General features: G+C 38.0%; 1 protein-coding gene and 1 long non-coding RNA gene across 3 annotated transcripts; both read right to left on the bottom strand.

The window, feature by feature from the left end:
* Positions 1 to 1,346: 1,346 nt before the first annotated feature.
* Positions 1,347 to 9,845, bottom strand: LOC137407648 (uncharacterized). Of its 2 annotated transcripts, XM_068094086.1 has the most exons (10): positions 9,720 to 9,845; positions 9,093 to 9,228; positions 7,133 to 7,228; positions 6,148 to 6,291; positions 5,650 to 5,806; positions 5,340 to 5,545; positions 4,162 to 4,319; positions 3,794 to 3,971; positions 3,522 to 3,629; positions 1,347 to 2,112 (listed from the first exon to the last, which is right to left on the bottom strand). In XM_068094086.1, exons 3-10 carry the CDS (start codon positions 7,158 to 7,160, stop codon positions 1,460 to 1,462), a joined length of 1,632 nt encoding a protein of 543 aa, XP_067950187.1. In that variant the 5' UTR covers positions 7,161 to 7,228; positions 9,093 to 9,228; positions 9,720 to 9,845; the 3' UTR covers positions 1,347 to 1,459. The 2 variants fall into 2 exon arrangements, with proteins under 2 accessions (XP_067950187.1, XP_067950188.1); XM_068094087.1 differs by lacking the exons at positions 9,093 to 9,228; positions 9,720 to 9,845 and adding an exon at positions 8,409 to 8,488.
* A 4,613-nt stretch (positions 9,846 to 14,458) lies between these two features.
* LOC137410607 (uncharacterized) lies at positions 14,459 to 17,339 on the bottom strand. Its single transcript, XR_010981229.1, has 4 exons — positions 17,311 to 17,339; positions 16,615 to 16,811; positions 15,054 to 15,213; positions 14,459 to 14,883 (listed from the first exon to the last, which is right to left on the bottom strand). It is a non-coding gene; the product is annotated as an uncharacterized lncRNA (long non-coding RNA).
* Positions 17,340 to 19,928: the final 2,589 nt, after the last annotated feature.

The following is a 19,928-nucleotide window of genomic DNA, read 5'->3' as shown; positions in this document are numbered from 1 at the left end:
AATATTTTCTAGAGTTGTAGCAAAAGTGTTTGTGTAGAACAGCAGGCAAGAGTGGGTGTAGAACAGCAGACAAAAGCGTGTGTGGAACAGCAGGCAACTGTGTGTGTGTGTAGAACAGCAGGCGACTGTGTGTGTAGAACAGCAGGAAACTGTGTGTGTAGAACAGCAGGCAACTGTGTGTGTGTGTAGAACAGCAGGCGACTGTGTGTGTGTAGAACAGCAGGCAACTGTGTGTGTAGAATAGCAGGCAACTGTGTGTGTAGAATAGCAGGCAACTATGTGTGTGTGCAGAACAGCAGGCCACTGTGTGTGTAGAACAGCAGGCAACTGTGCGTGTAGAACAGCAGGCAAGAGTGTGTTCAGAATGGCAGACGAGATTGTGTGTAGAACAGGGGACAAGAGTGTGTGTAGAACATCAGACAAGAGGGTGTGTAGAATAGCAGACTAGAGGGTGTGTAGAATAGCAGACTAGAGGGTGTGCAGAACAGCAGACAAGAGGGTGTGTAGAACAGGTTAACTTCAAGTTAGGAAAAAATTGGTATTGCGGCACACAAGTGCAGAGTACATTGTTGAATGACGTCATTTGCTGGCAATTGCTGCTATTCTATTGTGTTTATATCATATGCAAAAGATTTGGTTATGTAAGAAAGGGTTTTATGTACTAGCCAAGCAAACTGAGCAACCAGTAGTTTTTTGTAGTTGACAATGCTTTCACAATGCCTCACCCTACATGTATATTCATAGCCAAGCTTCTGGTTGTTTACAAAGATGAGGCATCATTAAAATGAAATTTATTCTAGCAATACATCCAAAATAACTTTGACTTAAAGTTTTTCATAAAAGCATTTATTACATAGGGTACATTGTTACTGCTAAGTGTTGATATTCCAATAAAACCTCACGGTAGTTGCATCAATTGCTTTTACGCATCAACAATATGACAATTAGTTTTGGAGTTGCGCACTCATATGCAGAGAAGACTATTTCTAACACAAAGCATTTGTAAGTTGAGAAATCTACAAAAAGAATTTTTAATGTCAACGAGTTTTTATCATTAATCTCTCTTTATTACAGTGGTGTATTGTGATTTGCCTCATTACCTGATACATTGCCATAAGCTACATCGCAATACAATGTAACAAGTGATGAGGTGTCACAGTACGCACTGAGGTATTGTAATGCGTCTGATTGCATGTTGCTATGTATTGTGACTTTCCTAATTGGATTGCAGGGTTATTTACATTATTATAGAACCTCATTATGTGTTGTCTGCTAGTGCTGGACATATTCATTCACTTTCATATTTACCGACCTATCATAATGCTTTTGGAAGTTCATGGCTATTATGTATATTTAACTTTGGCTAAATGATCACATGTTGATGTAAGTACAGTGCATTATTGTAAAAATTATAATACATTAACATATTTCACAGGTAAGAGCATTGTGCAGTAAATCTCTATAACTCAGTTGAGTACTGATGCTGATGATACGCCGCAGCGACAAATTTTCGATTGTGGCTGCGCATCCCACTTGAATGTCCATGAGGGTTCCCCACCAGTTGGTTAGTAGACTGAGTTCTGGTAGTGTTCTGTTGTTTCACACTCGCACTATCTTTAAAGGGTGTCATTAAATTCCCAGCATTGTGATGAGCTTGAGACAAAGCTGGGGAGGGTATAACACAGTCTTGTAAAAGGACTTCATAGTCACCGTATGAAGGCTGCTGTGTGGCCAAAGCACTACCATTGCCTTCTTGAAATTCAGGTGGCGGTAAAACAATATCACTCAATACTTGACTCATTGTAAAGTTTGTTGATGAGTAGTCTTTCCTCTGGTTTGATGGATCTGATCCCATCGGAGGAGGGTAGCCTGTTTTATATGTTGGGAGGCTTCTATGTTCTACCTCAATTGTCTGCTCATTGAACACGTGGCGGAAGTCTGAAGGGCGCTTAAATGTGTCTGAACTGTTCGCTACAGGCTTTTTAGTTCTGTGTGGAACTGGAGGTTTGCTAGCTAGTACCTTTGACTGTGTATTGGTTTCATTCCTTTCTGGCTGTATCTTTTTCAAATGGGTCGAATCGTTGTTCTGCTTAGCAGTAGAAGTTGTATGCCCTGTAAGTGAAGTATTGGCGATTTGAAGTTGTTTACTTAAAGCCAGTACTTTGCTATTTATTTGTAACACTAGCAGTTGTACTTCCTTATCTATATCTCAAGCCAAGGTTCGTAAAAAAATAACAAATACGTCAACCATCCGTGATCGCTTTGTCGCTTTATTTTTAAAAAAAGTTTTAAGAATTTTCATCAAATCTAAGTAAAGATGTCTTTAGCTTAGCATGAAAATTTTTCACACTAAAGGCTATTCAAATCTAGGTTGCTGTTTATTCCGCCAAATCATTATGTTCACACGCACTAGTGTGGCAGTACAGTTACTGTACTGTAGTGGTCTGATGTGACTTCATAGTCTCAGCACTTAGTCTCCACCTATAGCTGCAGGCTCAGCTAATTTCTATCTATAATGCTAAGTTCTGGCACACAGTTTCCTGAACCAATATCATCATGACTCACTTTCACAAATATAATTTTTCTTCTCAATCAGAACTTATATCTGTCTTCTGTAGATCGTGGATACAGTTTTTGTAAAGGGCAGACAGCTGTCTATAAAACATTATTTAACCTATCCTTCGCTATGACAATTAACAACAAAGAAATGCTTCAAGGTACATCTGTGTTCTCAACACGCAGACTAATTTGTCACGCGCCTCCTTCAAAGATAGTTCTGGCTATTAAACTGTTTGCATAATCTGTTGAATTTTATTAGACGATAAAAGATAGAAAAGATCTAAAACATCCGCAACTTTTTATAGATCTATTTTCAAATGTTTAAAACGCTTCAAAGTGACTTTTAGTTTTAAATCATCAATATGTTCACATAGGTCTAATGCTACAGAAAGGATTGATGGAGCTGAACATTCTGATTTGTATCGTATGAGTGTCCAGTGTAAATGATGTTTCAGGTATGCCACTGTCACAGCTAATCACAACCCAGCGTATACCGTATACTGTGTACTGTACACATTGTACTGTACACCGTATACTGTGTACAATATACTGTGTACTATACACCGTATACTGTACACCGTATACTGTACAATGTGTACTGTATACTGTACACCATATACCATACGCCGTATACTGTGTACTGCATACTGTGTACGGTACACCGTATACTGTACACCGTATACTGTACACTGTGTACTGTACACCGTATACTATACACCGTATACTGTATACATGTACACTGTATACTGTACACTGTGTACCGTATACTGTACACCGTATACTGTACACCGTATACTGTACACTGTGTACAGTATACTGTACACTGTATACTGTACACTGTATACTGTACACCGTATACTGTACACCATATATCGTACACTGTATACTGTACACCGTATACTGTACACCGTATACTGTACACTGTATGGAACAAAGTTTCTGCTGCAACGAGCAAAGCTAACCTGACATAAACTGATTGATGTCCTGAGCTGATGGTGGAGGTGGAAATTCCAATTCTGTTTCACTTGAATTCTCTTTTGTATGTCGGTTATATAATCCCACGTCTATAACTAAAAAAGGGCTATATTAATTAAAATCCATGAGATACAAACCCTAATAGAACACAAATGAACGTGACCGATATTGGACGTTCTAACATGATAATAACAAAATATTTTGCAGCACCAGTTTTGGTATTGCCAGTCGATGGGAAGGTCCTTTGCCTAGTAAATACCTTGGCCAGGCTCGACAACACCAAGTACTTTTGCTGTGCTGCCTGCTGCACTGTTATTGGTTTTGTACTCCCAGGGTTTCTGTTGCTGAGTATTATAAGTAGCTGGGAAGGATGTGAGACCAGGCTGAGACTTGTATAATTGCATGGGGGCTGGTCCCGCTGGCATTCTGCTTTTAGCCTGCAATTGTCGTATGTTACAAATATTCGCATTAGCAAATAACAGTAATAAGATGAGGTTTTCAGATGAAATGATTGCTAGTTAGAGTTTTGGTTTTCATGTGACTGGGAATAGTAAGCTAAAATTATTATATGCTACATATAATAATATTCAAGGTAGAAAAAAAGATTCCATCGTAGAAAATACTCACAGCTCGTTGCTGCTCCATAATTCTCTGCACTGTGTTACGTTTGATATATCCTGTCGTGTCACCCTTTTTGTCAATAGCTTCTATTTTGTTTTTCAATATGCCTTGAGGCTTTTTGTTACCAATTGAACTCGCACTCTTTGATCTATTGATTGATTCACCTGCAAGATGGACTGTCAATGAACCTGAATGAGCCAATTATTAAACGTGATTCAATCTACATTTCTCAGGACTAGATTCGTAGATTGGATAGATCCGCTATTTCCCAAGGTATGTAGTATATGTATAGGTTTCGTATCTACAGAAAAATCTACATCCATTTGCCTAATGGGGAATGTGGGCTCTGTTGAAACCTTGAACTTTGATGAAGTACACCTTATGAGTTATCCTGCTTGTCTTCTAGCAAGTACCATCTAATAGGTCACTCATCAAGGTTATTAGATATGGTAACATAGGGCAATACGATTAAAATAACAATAGTACCTAAAATGCTTCTTGGCATCAGCGTAGACCTATCTCAGTCTCAAACACACTAATAAAACTATTTTTTGTCTCAAACTATGTCATGATCAAGTTTCAGAATACCGAATAATCACACTTCTATTCCGTGCCCAAAGCTTAGCATTGTCACTGCTCAACATTAGGTCCAGTTCATGAGCGCGTTTCAATCTACCCAAGCTGATTATAATGTTTGTTTCTTTCTCAGCTGACTGCGAGGATGTGAAAAACATAGCTTTCTGGTTTCAGGGAATAGAAATACTGAAATGAAGTCTTAAATTTACACTCAGTCGTTCATTTAAAATTTGTGCAGTCACTCAAATATTGAGAGTCAAGCGCAGAATTGTAGAATATATATGTATATCTTGAAAGTTTGTAAAGTCAATCATGTATAGTAGATTAAAATACTATGAAATAAGCATTATGGTCAGCGTGGTAGAAGCTCGTTAGATGTAGTGGACCTTCAGTTACTAAAGCATAACATCAGGGCCTTTGCTAAGTTGTCCGCTTGCCCTCAAGTTTTTGTGTTTGGGCAACTCCTAGTTGACAAGGGTTTGGCAACTCCTAATTAGCAAGCGCAGGTAGAGCCATATTTTATATTTTCATATTTCATTGCCAGCGCCAATACTTGTACAAGTATCTTAAGGATAACTAGTGTGACAACTTGCTATGATTTGTCCTACCTTTTTGTGCAACTTCCTTCATCCAGGTGACTTGCGGAGCGACGGGAGCTCTGTCACCATTACTACTTCCGGCTTGTTTTTTCTTCCTCGGCAGTGTAGCAAATGAGGGCACCTCGTTTCCAGATTCTGTTCTCGCACTATGGTGTTCTTTATGTAGCGAAGAATCATCAAAGCTAATCTTTTTTTCTTTCGTTGTTTCGAAGATCCTGCAAAGCCGAATGTTTTACATCGTACTACATGTACATTACTATCTTCAGGATGTGACTAATCAGCTCTTGAAATATTCCCCTGGTTTACATGCTAATCTGACCTGGATTGATTTTTTGACAGTACTGTGCTTGTCATGCGCGGAGGTGGGAGGGGTTTATCGCGCCTCCTCTCAGTGCTAGTGAGCTGGGGAGGAGGCATATCATAGACAATTGTAGAGGAGCTGCTCAAGGCCTCCTCACAATCCGCCAGATTGCTATCTGTCAACAGAATGCATCAGTGAATCATCAAAACTGAAGAAAGAAGCCAATGTGTACAATTGATTTTCTGTTGTATGTTTAGATAAGGACACAATCTAGAAAGTAAACACTGGTTCTTGTGTAATTATTAACCAGTGCTACAAGTTTCGCTGTAGCTTCCTCAATCTCCTTACTATAAAATGTGGATTGGCCAGAATTGATGAGCAACCATCTTCCTTTATAACGAGGTGTTCGGCTACCTATTGCATATACTACTTCAGTTATGACAGGGATAGACTACCACTGCCAAGGTTCTCGCTAGAAATGACGATGTGCGCGTACAGATAGTCATGTATACATACAGGTGGTACCGGAATGGTTAGACTCCTGAGAGCTGTAGGATCCGTAATCCGATGTGTAGACAAAGTTTTCGTGTGGTGGTGTTTTGTAGGTAGGGTGTTCTGACCACCCAGTTAGTTGAGCATAATCATCATTTCCATAATCATCTACAATGATGTTCAATCTATAGTTTTGGCAAACTCGATCGATTGGGCAAGGTTTGTACTCTAGAACAATATACAGAAAGAAGAGGGGGAATGGAAGGGTGCTCAGTTGATTTTGCAATAGCTGAGTTGACTAAATATATAGACCAAGCTACTGAGCATCGTTATGGTTATAAGAATAAAAGAGATGATTGTTATGCGAATGACTCATAAGTGCCCCCCATCCCTCCATACAAAATAGACTGTGTTTATGATTAGTTTCAGGTATTTAAAAAAAATTAGTCATCGCTTAAAATGTTTTGATGGTTAATCATCCCCAGCTGATATTATTATTAAAAACTCTTCTTCTCGAGTTTCTGATTAAACAAACAGCCACAGAGAATGGTTCAAACCCTCTATACTTGCACAGAGAATGGTTCAAACCCTCTATACTTGCACAGAGAATGGTTCAAACCTTCTATACTTGCACAGAGAATGGTTCAAACCCTCTATACTTGCACAGAGAATGGTTCAAACCCTCTATACTTGCACAGAGAATGGTTCAAACCCTCTATACTTGCACAGAGAATGGTTCAAACCCTCTATACTTGCACAGAGAATGGTTCAACCCCTCTATACTTGCACAGAGAATGGTTCAAACCCTCTATACTTGCACAGAGAATGGTTCAAACCCTCTATACTTGCACAGAGAATGGTTCAAACCCTCTATACTTGCACAGAGAATGGTTCAAACCCTCTATACTTGCACAGAGAATGGTTCAAACCCTCTATACTTGCACAGAGAATGGTTCAAACCCTCTATACTTGCGCAGAATCATGTGCTCACGTGAAAGTATCAACTTACTATGATTGTAGCGCAGAGAGTGTTCCATGGTTAAGTAAAGACAACCAGAGGATCCGTGAGTGTTTTAGGGGAGACAGCAGGAAGGCATCCGACTAGCTACCATTAAAAAAACCAAATGAGATGTGCAGTAGAATTCAGTTGTTTTTTTACAGAATGAGGTTCGCTTAAACATCTCTGTGTATAATCAATATGATAAACAATGGCCATCGTAATCAAATATTCACTATATTGGTAGACTGTTCATCTCACAATGCTGTGCTGCTCGTGTAAATTGTTCTATCAATAAACAGGTTTGTTCTAGATAACTGTTAGTTTGAAGAAGGCCACCTCGAGGCTGTCAGACAACAGTCGCTCAACAATACCCTTATTAGAATCAATAAAATGAAACTGGATGAGGTACGATGGAGGTAAAATGAAGACAACTTATTCATTTCCAACAATGCCAGCTAATTATGATGATTCTGTGAACTGTGATGATCCAGCGACTTCCTGTCCGTGGCTACGGACTCGGACCCAAATAAGATGCCGAAAGTGCAATGAATGTTCATTAAGTAGACATAGGCTAAAGTGCTATTGCATGAAACCACTTGTCCTCTTTTTAATTAATAATTATTTCAACATGAATACTTTAGTTCCAAATCTTAATACAATTTAGGGTTGTGCAGCACCAAAATGTTTCCTTAAAGTTTCTCAAGAGTTTTACCACTAGCGCATCATAGCTCTTGAGCCATGTAACATTATATTAAACCTTGACCTTCAAACATCTTTCGAACTTGTAATAAGCATTAACTCTCAGAACAGCACTTTCTCGGCATAATCCCTAAATATCAAGATAGAGCTTGCTCTTCCTTAACCTTTAACTCTCTTGGTAGACTTTGGCCTTCATAACCCTAAAACCTCAGCGTGTGTGTAGATTTTACTTCCTTGAACTCCCGTGGTGCCAATAACCTAGGACTCTCGCAAAATACTACAGATTTGTACACCAAACCTAAGTATGCTAATATTGTACACTACTCGAACAAAAAACAGTTATCTTAGTAAATATGGCGAATACTCCATCTAAACACTTGAAAGCCACATCTGATCATTTTACACTAGAAATACCATTCATCAGTCTTAACCAGCTTCTTTTAAGATTCATTCATGGTGGTAATTCTGTGCTGATTTAAATCTTAGCAAAAATATTATTATTTAAAATCAAAACCAAGGATCTAGATGTGTACTATTGAAAAAAATCAAGGAAGAGCCACAAGTGTTGAGCAAGACAAACACTTACCCCTTCACTTTCCCATGTTCCAACACAGACTAACACTAGGCAATTGCGCATAAGACAGTATAGATAGCATCTGAGGTGAGATGATGAATACAACTAAATCCTTGTAAACAAATATAAAAGATGCACGAGACTGGTAACACCAGCTAACACAATAGCCCACTAAGCCTATCACAAGATGAATATTTTGTCTAATTTAGAAATTTACTTATCACGCAATGATATGACAGGTGAAGCAGGTGCTTCTCCTACCTTTCAACTGCCAAATATAATAAACTTTCGATTGTCAATCTAGAGCTGGTGTCAACAATGTCAGTCCACCACACATTCCAAGCAATCAGTATGGCAGCAAAGGTGTTCTTCAACAGTCAGCTGTGACAGCAATAGCGATTCAGTCTTCGTTAGTCCATGTAATCTCTAGGGTCATCCAGATGGTAATTAATTGAATGTATCAGTTTCAAGTGTTTATACTTGAGTCAGAGTCAAGTCTCTCTATACAGGTTACTAGGCAGGCCTCAGTTGTACCACACCAATAAAATCTATAAAAAAAAAACTGCTGAGCAAATGAAGCGTTACTAGTATATGAAGCAGCAAGCAGCGCTGTCGTTAGGATGACCATGAAGACTAGAAGTATGACAAGCCTGTAATGAGTAAGATTAGCTATCAGCCACAAAAGGGCAGGCTTACCTCGTCTTATCTACTGCGCTCTAATGTAAAACATGCAAATCTCCAGTTGTGATACGAGGGGCGTCAATCGAAGGTCGATGCTGGAGCGACTACGTCGTGTCAACCCTGTCAGCTAACGGCAGGTAGATTATGGTTGCTGCAAGATATCAACGAGTCTTCAACACTAATCATACAATTGCCTTGCATTCACCACCTGCTTATTCACTGTTCAATAATAGAAGCATAGAAATGAGCGTCGCTAGAAGCTTATATTAGAATGCGTAAGGCAAGAAACAAACACAGGTGGCAATTACAAAGTAAGCCAGCATTCAGGCATGTAAAGCGCACTTCTTTTATGTCTAACACAAAATAAGCAGTAATATTTTGGAGGCGGAGATGCCCACCATACAAATAGTTCTCCTATGTTTAATAACACTCAAATTAAGTGCACTGGCCCATTGTCTAACAAAAATCATTGTATTTTTCAAAAAACAGCAAAACAATATTGTTTTATAAATACACATAATTATCTTCATACCAAACCATGTTTAGCTTTGGATACAAATCTGTAAGTTATTCAAGACGTTAAAATAATAGTAAGTCAAAACTAGAACAGCAAGAGAGAGAGAGAGAGTGTGTTACACTTACCAGCGGGTAAACATGCTCGAGTAACAGACTCAGATATTGTTTGATTAGCAGTGAGTCGTTAATAAGCTGTCCCAAACAATTGCCGACTGTTTCATCTCAAGCTCCAGACGTTGCCTTGTACATTCTTCATACTAGTGACGCACCTCTGCATGCACTAAATACTACAGTCTACTCATAGGACACACGTGTAACTAGAAAAATCTATGGTCTATACGTCTGCTGCCTATTATGCATTTATCCGCTGTATTGCACAAACATTCTATTTTGAGCTGAGTCATGTGACCAACTATCAATGCTTTTCCTGATCAACATGAGGCTGATATGGAAAACTAGGCAGATGTCTCAAAACAGAAGTCATACTGGAGTATCATAACATGCCTCCTTCACTCATTGTTTATACTTATTCAAGTAGGAACAGAGGCAAGGAGGTGGTTTTGCACGAAATCAGAAATCAAGGTTCAGATAAGTTTAAAGTCCTAGCTTTGGATTTTTAGAGTGTATCCAATAGAAGTATTGAGGTGTCATATACAAGCGTACATTTGCCTGGCCCACAGTAAACTAGTGAAACATGCTACAATGAAATATTGAAAACCATTTTAGCGGAACATGCCAATTATTGTGACAACTGCACGTGATTCATATAGTTAAGTGTCCACAGCTATGAAACACTTCATATTTTCAAAAGTTCCAGCTATGCAAGTTATTAGCCCGCATGGAAACCTGGCTCAAGAAAGTATATGTAAAAGGATAAGAATGCTCTGTCCCTATAATACCTTGTCTATTCGATTCTCAATAAACACGTTGCTCTTATCAAACTTTTTTTAGACAAAGCAAATCTTTATTTGCTCTTCTTCATTTCCTTTTCTGCGTTTTCTATTCAAAGGAATTTTTGATTTAGAGGCAAATAGAAATCAAAAAGGTCAGTCTGTAAATAACTTACTAGTTAGATAAAAAGTAGTAGACCAAACAACCTCTACTCATATTTTATTCAGAAGCAGGTAAACCCCAAAATAGCAATCTTTGATGCAATTCTTTGTTTGAACTTGGGACAGGATTACTGTAAAACTTCTAATTATGCACCCCTTCTATTTGACTGCCACTTCTATTTGACCGCCACTTCTATTTGACCGCTACTTCTATTTGACCGCTACTTTTATTTGACCGCCACTTCTATTTGACCGCTACTTCTATTTGACCGCTACTTCTATTTGACCGCCACTTCTATTTGACCGCTACTTCTATTTGACCGCTACTTCTATTTGACCGCCACCTCTATTTGACTGCTACTTCTATTTGACCGCCACCTCTATTTGACCGCCACTATGGGAGAAGGGTTGAAAAAGAGAGCAACACCCTTTAATTGAACGCCCCTCCATTTGACTGCCACTTGACATTGTTTGATCTTCATGAACCCCTAAAGCATGTGATCAGTAAAAAGTATCCACAAGATCGTACTAATATAACTCGGTTACATCAATAACCGCATGCAATATATATGCACTATTACAAGAGTTCAGTTTTGTTCCTGCCTGGACATGCGCAGCTAGTGCTCTATAAATAGCTTAGGATGAGTCATCCCTATATTTCGCTCTATTTCGTATCTTATGGCTTATTTACCAGTTGGTCAGCTGGCCTTGTTCAGTGTTGAGTTGGCTAGTGTTAACTCTGGTTTAGTTGCTAATAAAGCCATCAAATTGAAATGTTACAATTGTTTATTGCTTCTTATTACAAGATGTAACATGTTCGTATCGAAGTCAGTTTTTCAACTTCAAAGCTTTCTGGTTCTTTTGTTAAAACTTTATTTTTAATTATTTCTATTTCGTTAAAACTTTAGTTTTAATGAAATAGAAATAATTAACAACTGTACCAGGCAAATAGTAGTTCTGTTTCTTTTTCACTTGTCATTTGCGGTCTTGATACTTGGACGTATGTGAAAAACAGTTTACATTTACGATGGTATATGGACGACTAGTTTTAGGCAAAAGATTTTGCTTGCACGCATGTGGCTAAAAGTTTATCATTATTTGTGCAAAATGTAATGCGTAAAAGAAGAGTTGTAGTAGAAAGATATTATGAAAGCTATTGAACAGCCAGAAGATAAAATCGCTCCAAACAAAAGCAACAATCAGAACACAACTGTCCGAGCAAACGATGCAAATATTTTTGTTTCAAAAATGATCATTTTTGTTTCTGTATGTATTATAAGTATAGTTTGATTATGTCACTTGTTCTTGAATACGTATTCGCAGCATTTGATAGATTATTAGCATATAACTTATAAATTTGCAGATTTATAACATATTACTATATTTAATAGCATCATCGTGGTTATATAAAGCTTAGGATGGATAAATGTTCATAACTGCAGAAAACATATTAATGATTGCAATGAGATTTAACGTGATATTGCTAATGAGTAGTTACAAAATAAAACTATGCCTTCAAATTTAGAGCGAAATAAAGAATTAAAAGCCTAAACAAATTTCTAACCAGGGTGCAGGCTATAATATCATCACAGGTTAATAATTGTAAGCAATAGATATTAACTAGTAGAGATATTTCTGTTTCCTAATGCATATTTATTTGGAGATCTATGACAAGTTAGAGGTAAATTAGCAGATGTTTTGTATCTGAAAGGGTTAGTTGCTCAGCCCGAAGGAGCGTGCAAAATATAGGTGATATTTGCTTCACCACGCAAGGGTTAATCTTATTTTCCTAAAATTCTGATAATTTATTTGAAAAATACCACCCTAGCCTCTATTTGAACGCCATTAAAAAAGAAGGGTAGAAAAATAGAGCTTCATGGCGTTCAAATAAAGGTTTTTACGGTATTTGTTGAAATGTTCAAATTCCAGTGTTATCATCACTAGATTGAGTGACATAGAATAAAGGATTCATTAAAGTAAATCATGTAATACAATAAACAGCATTTATTATTTCTACTTCACGCCATCTGTCCTTTCAGTCTGTAGACTCAGCAGACAGTGTGATTCCCACACACGCCTCGTCAGTGCCTTATTAGCTAATTTTTATCCTCTATTGCTTGCCTGTGTATTTATTTATCCAACCAGCTTATGAAATATACCTATGCATGTTAACGTGCGTGCGTGCGTAAACGTGTATGCAGACCAGCAGAAATGTTTCTCCAAATATGAATGTTTTATAGAAGCACTCATCGATATTTGTCGTAATCGCTATAACCAACAAGTAAACACAGGCAGGCCGTATGCAAATAATGTAGCAAAAGCACAGGCTGTTAGTTTTTTCTGGATTTACATGGATTTTTAACAAAATCTGTATGTAATAGGTTGAGAATTGTAAACAAGAAGTTCAATTTGACAAACCATAAATCACTAAAGTGACTAGACCCATCTCTGTCACCTGAGCCATCTTGTCAAACTTATCATCCCTCTGCATTGCAGTTTGAAGCGCTAGAGACTTGTTAAATTTGCTTACCTTACGATTAGTAAATTGTGCAAGGCTAAACTTTGAAAGAAAGGGCTATCAGGCCACCAAATCTTCGACAGACCAAGTTTAAACGTTGTGACTTGAACTAAGAGGAGTGCTCTAAACTAAACACACTGGATAGCCTACTTGAAAGGATGGATGGGACACAGGCTCAATTTACTGGAGTGGCTCATTGAATGGTCTGCAATGTAGACAAATGTGAAAGAGAATGGTAGGCCTACATGGTTTAGAAATGATGTTAAATATGTGACACTGTCTAAAGTGAGGGGAGATGGTGTGACCAGCCCAGCTAATAGCATAATTCTTTGGCTATAAAGTCAAAACAAGTTAATGTTTGATAACAAAACTTTATATTTGCGTCTCGTGCATAAAACGCAAGTGATAATGTCTATGTATGTTTAGTAAGTTAGATTATAGCAAACACATTTGAGATACAAATATTTATGCTTACAACTCAGAATACATAGAAAAATTATCACAATATACAATTATTTTCCTCAAAATATGTATGTTTGAAGCAACATTCACTATGAGCTGTTCATAGATGGCTATAAAGTACGACCTAATATAGTGCAGCCAACAAGATAAGACAAATCTATAGTAAGTCCAAACAATAACGCCCCAAATAAGCATTAATACGCTGAGACCTGAAAATTCAAGTAATATTGTTAAGTTCTAACAAATAAAACTAAAAATCAATCAGATGTTCTACAGCGCAGCATCTGAGTATAAAGAGGCATTTTGTGCTGAAGTTATGTTATTGGGTGCAGTCACATTTATTTGAACAAGTTGTTCAGTGTACTCTGTTATCATTATATCTGCAATAAATAGTAGTAGTAAGAGCGACTAGGCAAACATCACTAGATGAGATAATAATATGCACCATCTCACGTATGCACATTTACATGCCAGCAGTTGAGCAGACAATTCCCTCGTATGTCTCATCATAGAGGTCCTGATAGCTGGTAACAAAATATACGGTATTTCATAAACAAGGGGCCAAAGATTATATAAATCAAGCAAATGTGTTTGCTGCCATTAACTTGACCAACAACAACAGCACATTAAATATTTTACGGATTATAAAAAGAAACAACTCTGATAACAACTTGGAGTTATCCTATCCATCCCACCATCTCAAATCAATGATTGGACTAAATTGTAGCTATAAGGTTTTGAGCAGTCAAATGAGTAACAGCATTTTATTTCAATCAGATAAGTAAAATATATAGATCCTTACAACTTGATTCAACATTACAACATTTCCCTTCTTCATAATGACATATACAAATATTCATTGAATTTTGTTAAACTAGGATAGTCATCAAGATGAACAATAATACCTGTCCCAAAAACTCAGCAGACACTTAATTTAAGAAAGTGTTAAATAACTGCATATTACAAAACAGTAAATTTGAAGGTACACATGATAATAACAGCATGTCTGCGAGACAATAAACAATGAACTTAGACTAGCTACTTTACTTTAGTAATAGAACAATTAGAAACAAGGCTAAGGTGAACTGTATGCTGACCAATAAACCGACGGTTAAACTTTCCAATTAAAATAGGATACCGAATAGTTCTAAAATACCCTCATTACATCATGCATTGTGTCCACATGTTTGGTTCGCCTGCAGTGTAGTGATATACGTTGAGTAATGCAAGGAAGACTCCGGACTGCAGCGGTGACTCTCTACAATAGTCTTTTTGAAATGTAGTCAGAAGAGCGAGTATGCAGGTATGAGTGACTAGAATATCTGATTAGATATATTTGTGTGCGCAATGCTAGAAGTCTAGACAAGCCAGCACATCGAAGCATCACTCCTCCAAAAGTAACTACGGTAGCAAACATCTACTACTTACAGTTGGAGAACATTAAACTTAGCAGTTTCCATGTCATGTAGCTTGAGGACCTGAGTATGAGAGAGCTTAGAGACTGCGAGTGCAATCAGTGAGTATATGACTGATACAGCTAGTGCAATCAGTGAGTATATGACTGATACAGCTAGTGGCTGGCATCAATCTGCAAGAATAAACTAGCATGCATGAACAATAGGCTGAAGCCAGACAACCGTGTGAATAGCTAACTAGCTAATCAAGATGTTGGTTATAATTTAAATGTGCTACTGGTATCATACAAAAGAAAATTGTCTCTTGAGACTTAAGTATGCTGTCTTGTTGATAAACTAAGAATCACCGCCATACGATAAAAAAATCATTCCTACACTAAGATTATAGGTAGGTTTGCAATGACACTAATTTTTTTTGCAGATTTGACATTTACTTAAGGGTGCTACAAATATGAACCATATCATTCAACTTTACAATTTTAATGCGTCAACGTATGAGACTCCAATACTGGTGAACATCAACACCCATTACATCACGGAAAACAACTAATTATTCAGCAATAGCTGCAAAACCTATAATGGCAGCATGTAGTTCCATATTGGTGATATAAGTGAAAATCGCACTAAAATGGCGGCTTCTGTTTTTAAATTAATTAGATAAGCAGGGTGTAGTTATTAATCACATTAAAGTTCAAAAAGGCAGGCGCTGGAATTACTGAGAGGTTATCCTTGAGAGTGCATAGCTCCTAAATGAATCTAACAACTATTTACATGTGTGTATACACAAAAAGGTGTCTAACATTATGTAACAGTGTAAAAACGACTAGATTGGGTAACTCTGAGCATGAACATGTAGGATGTCACATCATTGCCGATCTAAATTCATGATACAAAGTATGACAGCAGAGATTAGTAAAATGAAACATTTGAACAATTACATACGACTCAATAACAAGACAAATCTCTGCTAAACTACAAGGAGATTCCTCCTTGATCCATACATGATAAGTACTACGAGGCAATGAACATGCAGGATATAGCCAGTTTTGGATCAGCAACTGCGATATAACTCTGACAATGGAAGCTTTCTAAACTTATCTTGCTTCCACGCCACTTGCTTATGTAATCATCATGCTGTTGTCTTCTATTTATAATAGGCAAACCAAATTTCATGCGAAAACGTTCAAATTATAGAATGGATACTGTAGCAAATAAAAATGAGCAAATGTGCCAATCACTTTATAATTTGCCTCTATGATTAGACTGCTAGATAAGTTTGATTGCCAGGCAGACGTGATTGCTGAATATTTCAGATAGAAGCTTAAAAAGCCTATGCTAACACAGCCAGACTAAGGTAAAACCAATGATGGCAAGCAACGGGGCAGCCATTCTTAAGTTCAGGTAACAATCATATATGACATAGACACTGAAAAGCAGCACATGTATCAAGGCTGAAACATGTGAGTTCAGATACTAAACAACAGACAAATATCATACTGTATAAACGGCAAGAGTTGAGAAAGAAATGCTGATCTAGTGGCAAACAGCGAAAGCAAACAAAAAAAAATTCTCACTTTTTATATGGTGGTTGTGCTGATACAGGTCTCTGTTACAAGAATATTGGAAGTGATTAAACCTATGTGGTGCAGGTCTCATCATATTTACTTGAAGTCTCATTCTTGTTAGTTTCATCTATAAAAATGCCCCATGACTTGAGCAGGAGTATTCATGTAAGTCCTAGTAACCGCAGTTGTACTGTTGAATGGAGATACTGCAAAAACAAGATACCAACAGGGAATGCAGCCATACCACAGGATAAGCATTTAATACCTACAAGCAGCAAGACGCCTAAAAGACATCAAAAGATTTGATAATTGGAAACGCCAAAAGAAAATTATGAACTTCAGAATTGGAAGATATCAATGATAGAAACTGCGTCAACACCAGATATAGAACATGCCGAAGAGAAGTCGAAGCAAATAAACCTACCAACCACCATCACCAAAAAACCACCAGAGAAACATTAGAAACGAATCAAATGAGTCACATACAGATCTGCCACTCCTGTCAAACATGACCTAGATACCAAGAGTAAGTCACGAGCTCCACCCTACATGTCAACATCTCTTGCACCAGCTGAAAACTTATGCAAACAAGATATTTTCACACGCCTGACAAAGAGCATTGAATATTAACACTCAACTTACACCCACAGGCTAGCCACCCTACATGCCAGACATCTATGAAAAAAAACAGCTCCAATGACTTACTAGCTCTAGCTCTCTCTCTCCCCTCCTGGAATGATGAAGATTTCCCTCTGAAAACAATGACAACCATGCTACACAAACTAGGTTTTTTCAACAACACCTTTGGCGAGAACTCAATACTTCAAATGAGTTATGATATGACAGGTATTTTGGAGGTCTTGAGACAGGCATATGATAGGCATGTGTGGTGTTATAGCAGAAACTGCTACTACTATAAAACAGAGTAAAACTTTCTAATTTATTCGTTGGTTAAAACTAACAAAAAAAACTCACCTTCATCCTTGCTTGTTGGAGACGCGAATGGAATACTTTCGAGCCACCATGTTGGCTGTTGCCCCTCCACACCCCATGTTGACTGTGGTCTCTTTCCACTTGTTGTAAAATGTCATCCAACTAAACTGACAAGGCAAACTCTGACCAAAATAAATGTACAAGTTGTGATTGATGTAAAAGAAAACTCTCTGTTAATAACTAAGTAATTTTGAAGATGTGAATGTTTCAAAACAGTAATTATTTTTTAGATATAAACACTGTCTAACTTACTAAGCACAAGCTTTCTCACGAGAGCTTTCTTTTCACCAAGTGTGATGCTCTCTAGAGTGTCTTTGCATACACTTAGGTACTGCGCAACATCTGGAAGTCAATATTTGATTCACATACATGATTTCACAGCTATGACTGATATAAGCAAGCCTAAGAAACATAGGCTATATATATTACTAGCTGCATTACCCGCCTACGAGAACAGATTTACATGCAGCTTCAGGTTTATTGAGAGTTGTCTTTTATACTGTAAAACAACTCCAAATCAGAGTATGCATACACATATTATACTTGTCAACAATGTTGGGGAGAACAATGGAAATCTACAATGTGTTTTACAGCTAGATGCGTGTAAAATTGAGTAAATATTCTAGATTCATGCATCTAGATTCATGCATCCGTTCATACCCGTCTATATTTGCAGTTGACGATTGTGCACTTTTGCCGCTGAGCCCCCGCCTCGGCCGACCAGTCTTAACTCGCCTCGCAATTGACAATTGCGCTCTTGCACGTGCCTCCCAATCAATCGCTTTGCACTCGCAATCAATCGCCATGCAATCAATCGGCCCGCACTTGCCTCGCCATCAATCGCCTTGCACTCGCCTCACGCTGGCCTTACAATCACCTCGCACCCAATCGCCTCGCAATCAACCGCTTCGCACTCGCCTTGCAATCAATCGCCTCACACTCGCAACCAATCACCTCGCACTCGCAATCAATCGCCTCGCAATCAATCACCTCGCAATCAATCGCCTAGCAGTCAATCGCTTCGCAATCAATCGCCTCGCATTCGCCAACTCATTCATCTGGAGCGCCACGCCCGGAGACTCTCACTGCACTCGGGGGCGAAAAGGTCTCACTCACATCCCCGAGTGACGTCACTGCCCCAAACCTGAACCGCTAGCTGCATTACCCGTCCATGGGAACAGATTCACGTACAAGAGGTTTATTGAGAGTTGTCTTTCATACTGTAAAACAACACCAAATATGCAGTCTACTGAAATTTTTTGCCCTAATCAGACTATGCATACACATATGCAGTCATACATGTGAATAATGTTGGGGAGAACAATGGAAATCTGCAATATGTTTCAGGCCGGTATTCCCTGGGGCGGCTGGGCCGCCCCAACTTCTTAGTAATTTTCGACGGCTGCGTACTAAGAATTGCGATCTAAGCTCATCCACTTGGAATTTCCAAGTTGGAAATTCCAAGAACGGTTGGAAATTCCAACAACTAATCTATTAGCTACTAGCGTTCTATATTGTCTCCGTGGTGATCTCGCCAAATGAGTGAGTGAGTCTTTGTTAAGACTTGCAAACTGAACTTAATTGCTTATAGTGGGAGTGAAAAGAAGACCCCCAAACTTGCATGTTCACTAATTTTCAGGCTCACTAATCTAGTAATGGTTTTCCCTGCCACTAATGCAATGAGTGAGTGATTCTTTTCTGTATTGAAGCGAATCAATACATCGACGAAGAGCACTATGGAGCAGGCTCGGTTAAATAATCTTCTAATATTACACATATAGAAAGATGTTGAAACAGATACAGAATCAGTTGTGAAAGATTTCTGTCATGGACACATTGACAGAACTAGGGCTATTGCAATAAAGAAGTAATAGCTCTTGTTCTGTCAATGACCTTCACAGGAATCTGTAGTGTCACGAGTTTTGTACTTTTCGTTGAATAAAGAAAAAGTTTTGCCTACTATGAACCATAAAGAATATATTTATGTAGATTTTGATGCTTATAATTGATTGCACTTAGGCACACCTTGAGGGTTGTTGATGCTTAAAGGTTGACTTTCAACAAAATTCACATTACAGTTATTTGGTATCAAAAGATTCACCATGTCTTACTCTGTTGTGTTGTAGGTGCAAAATATGTGGAAATGTGATTACAAGCTCTTAAAAACTCAAAAACGAACAGTTAATTGCAGCCACATGAGACAGCCGTAGTTTGGATTCTCTTTCCAAAACGGCTCAAATGTGACATAGTTGTGAGGGATGGTTTCTGTTTACACTTTCATGCAACCTTATTCGTCGAAATATTTTCACAAATATACTTCACGCATTCAA

Source organism: Watersipora subatra, chromosome 1 (genome assembly GCF_963576615.1).
Source record: "Watersipora subatra chromosome 1, tzWatSuba1.1, whole genome shotgun sequence".
In the NCBI taxonomy this organism is placed as follows: domain Eukaryota; kingdom Metazoa; phylum Bryozoa; class Gymnolaemata; order Cheilostomatida; family Watersiporidae; genus Watersipora; species Watersipora subatra.
This window is presented reverse-complemented; position numbering and strand designations above follow the sequence as displayed.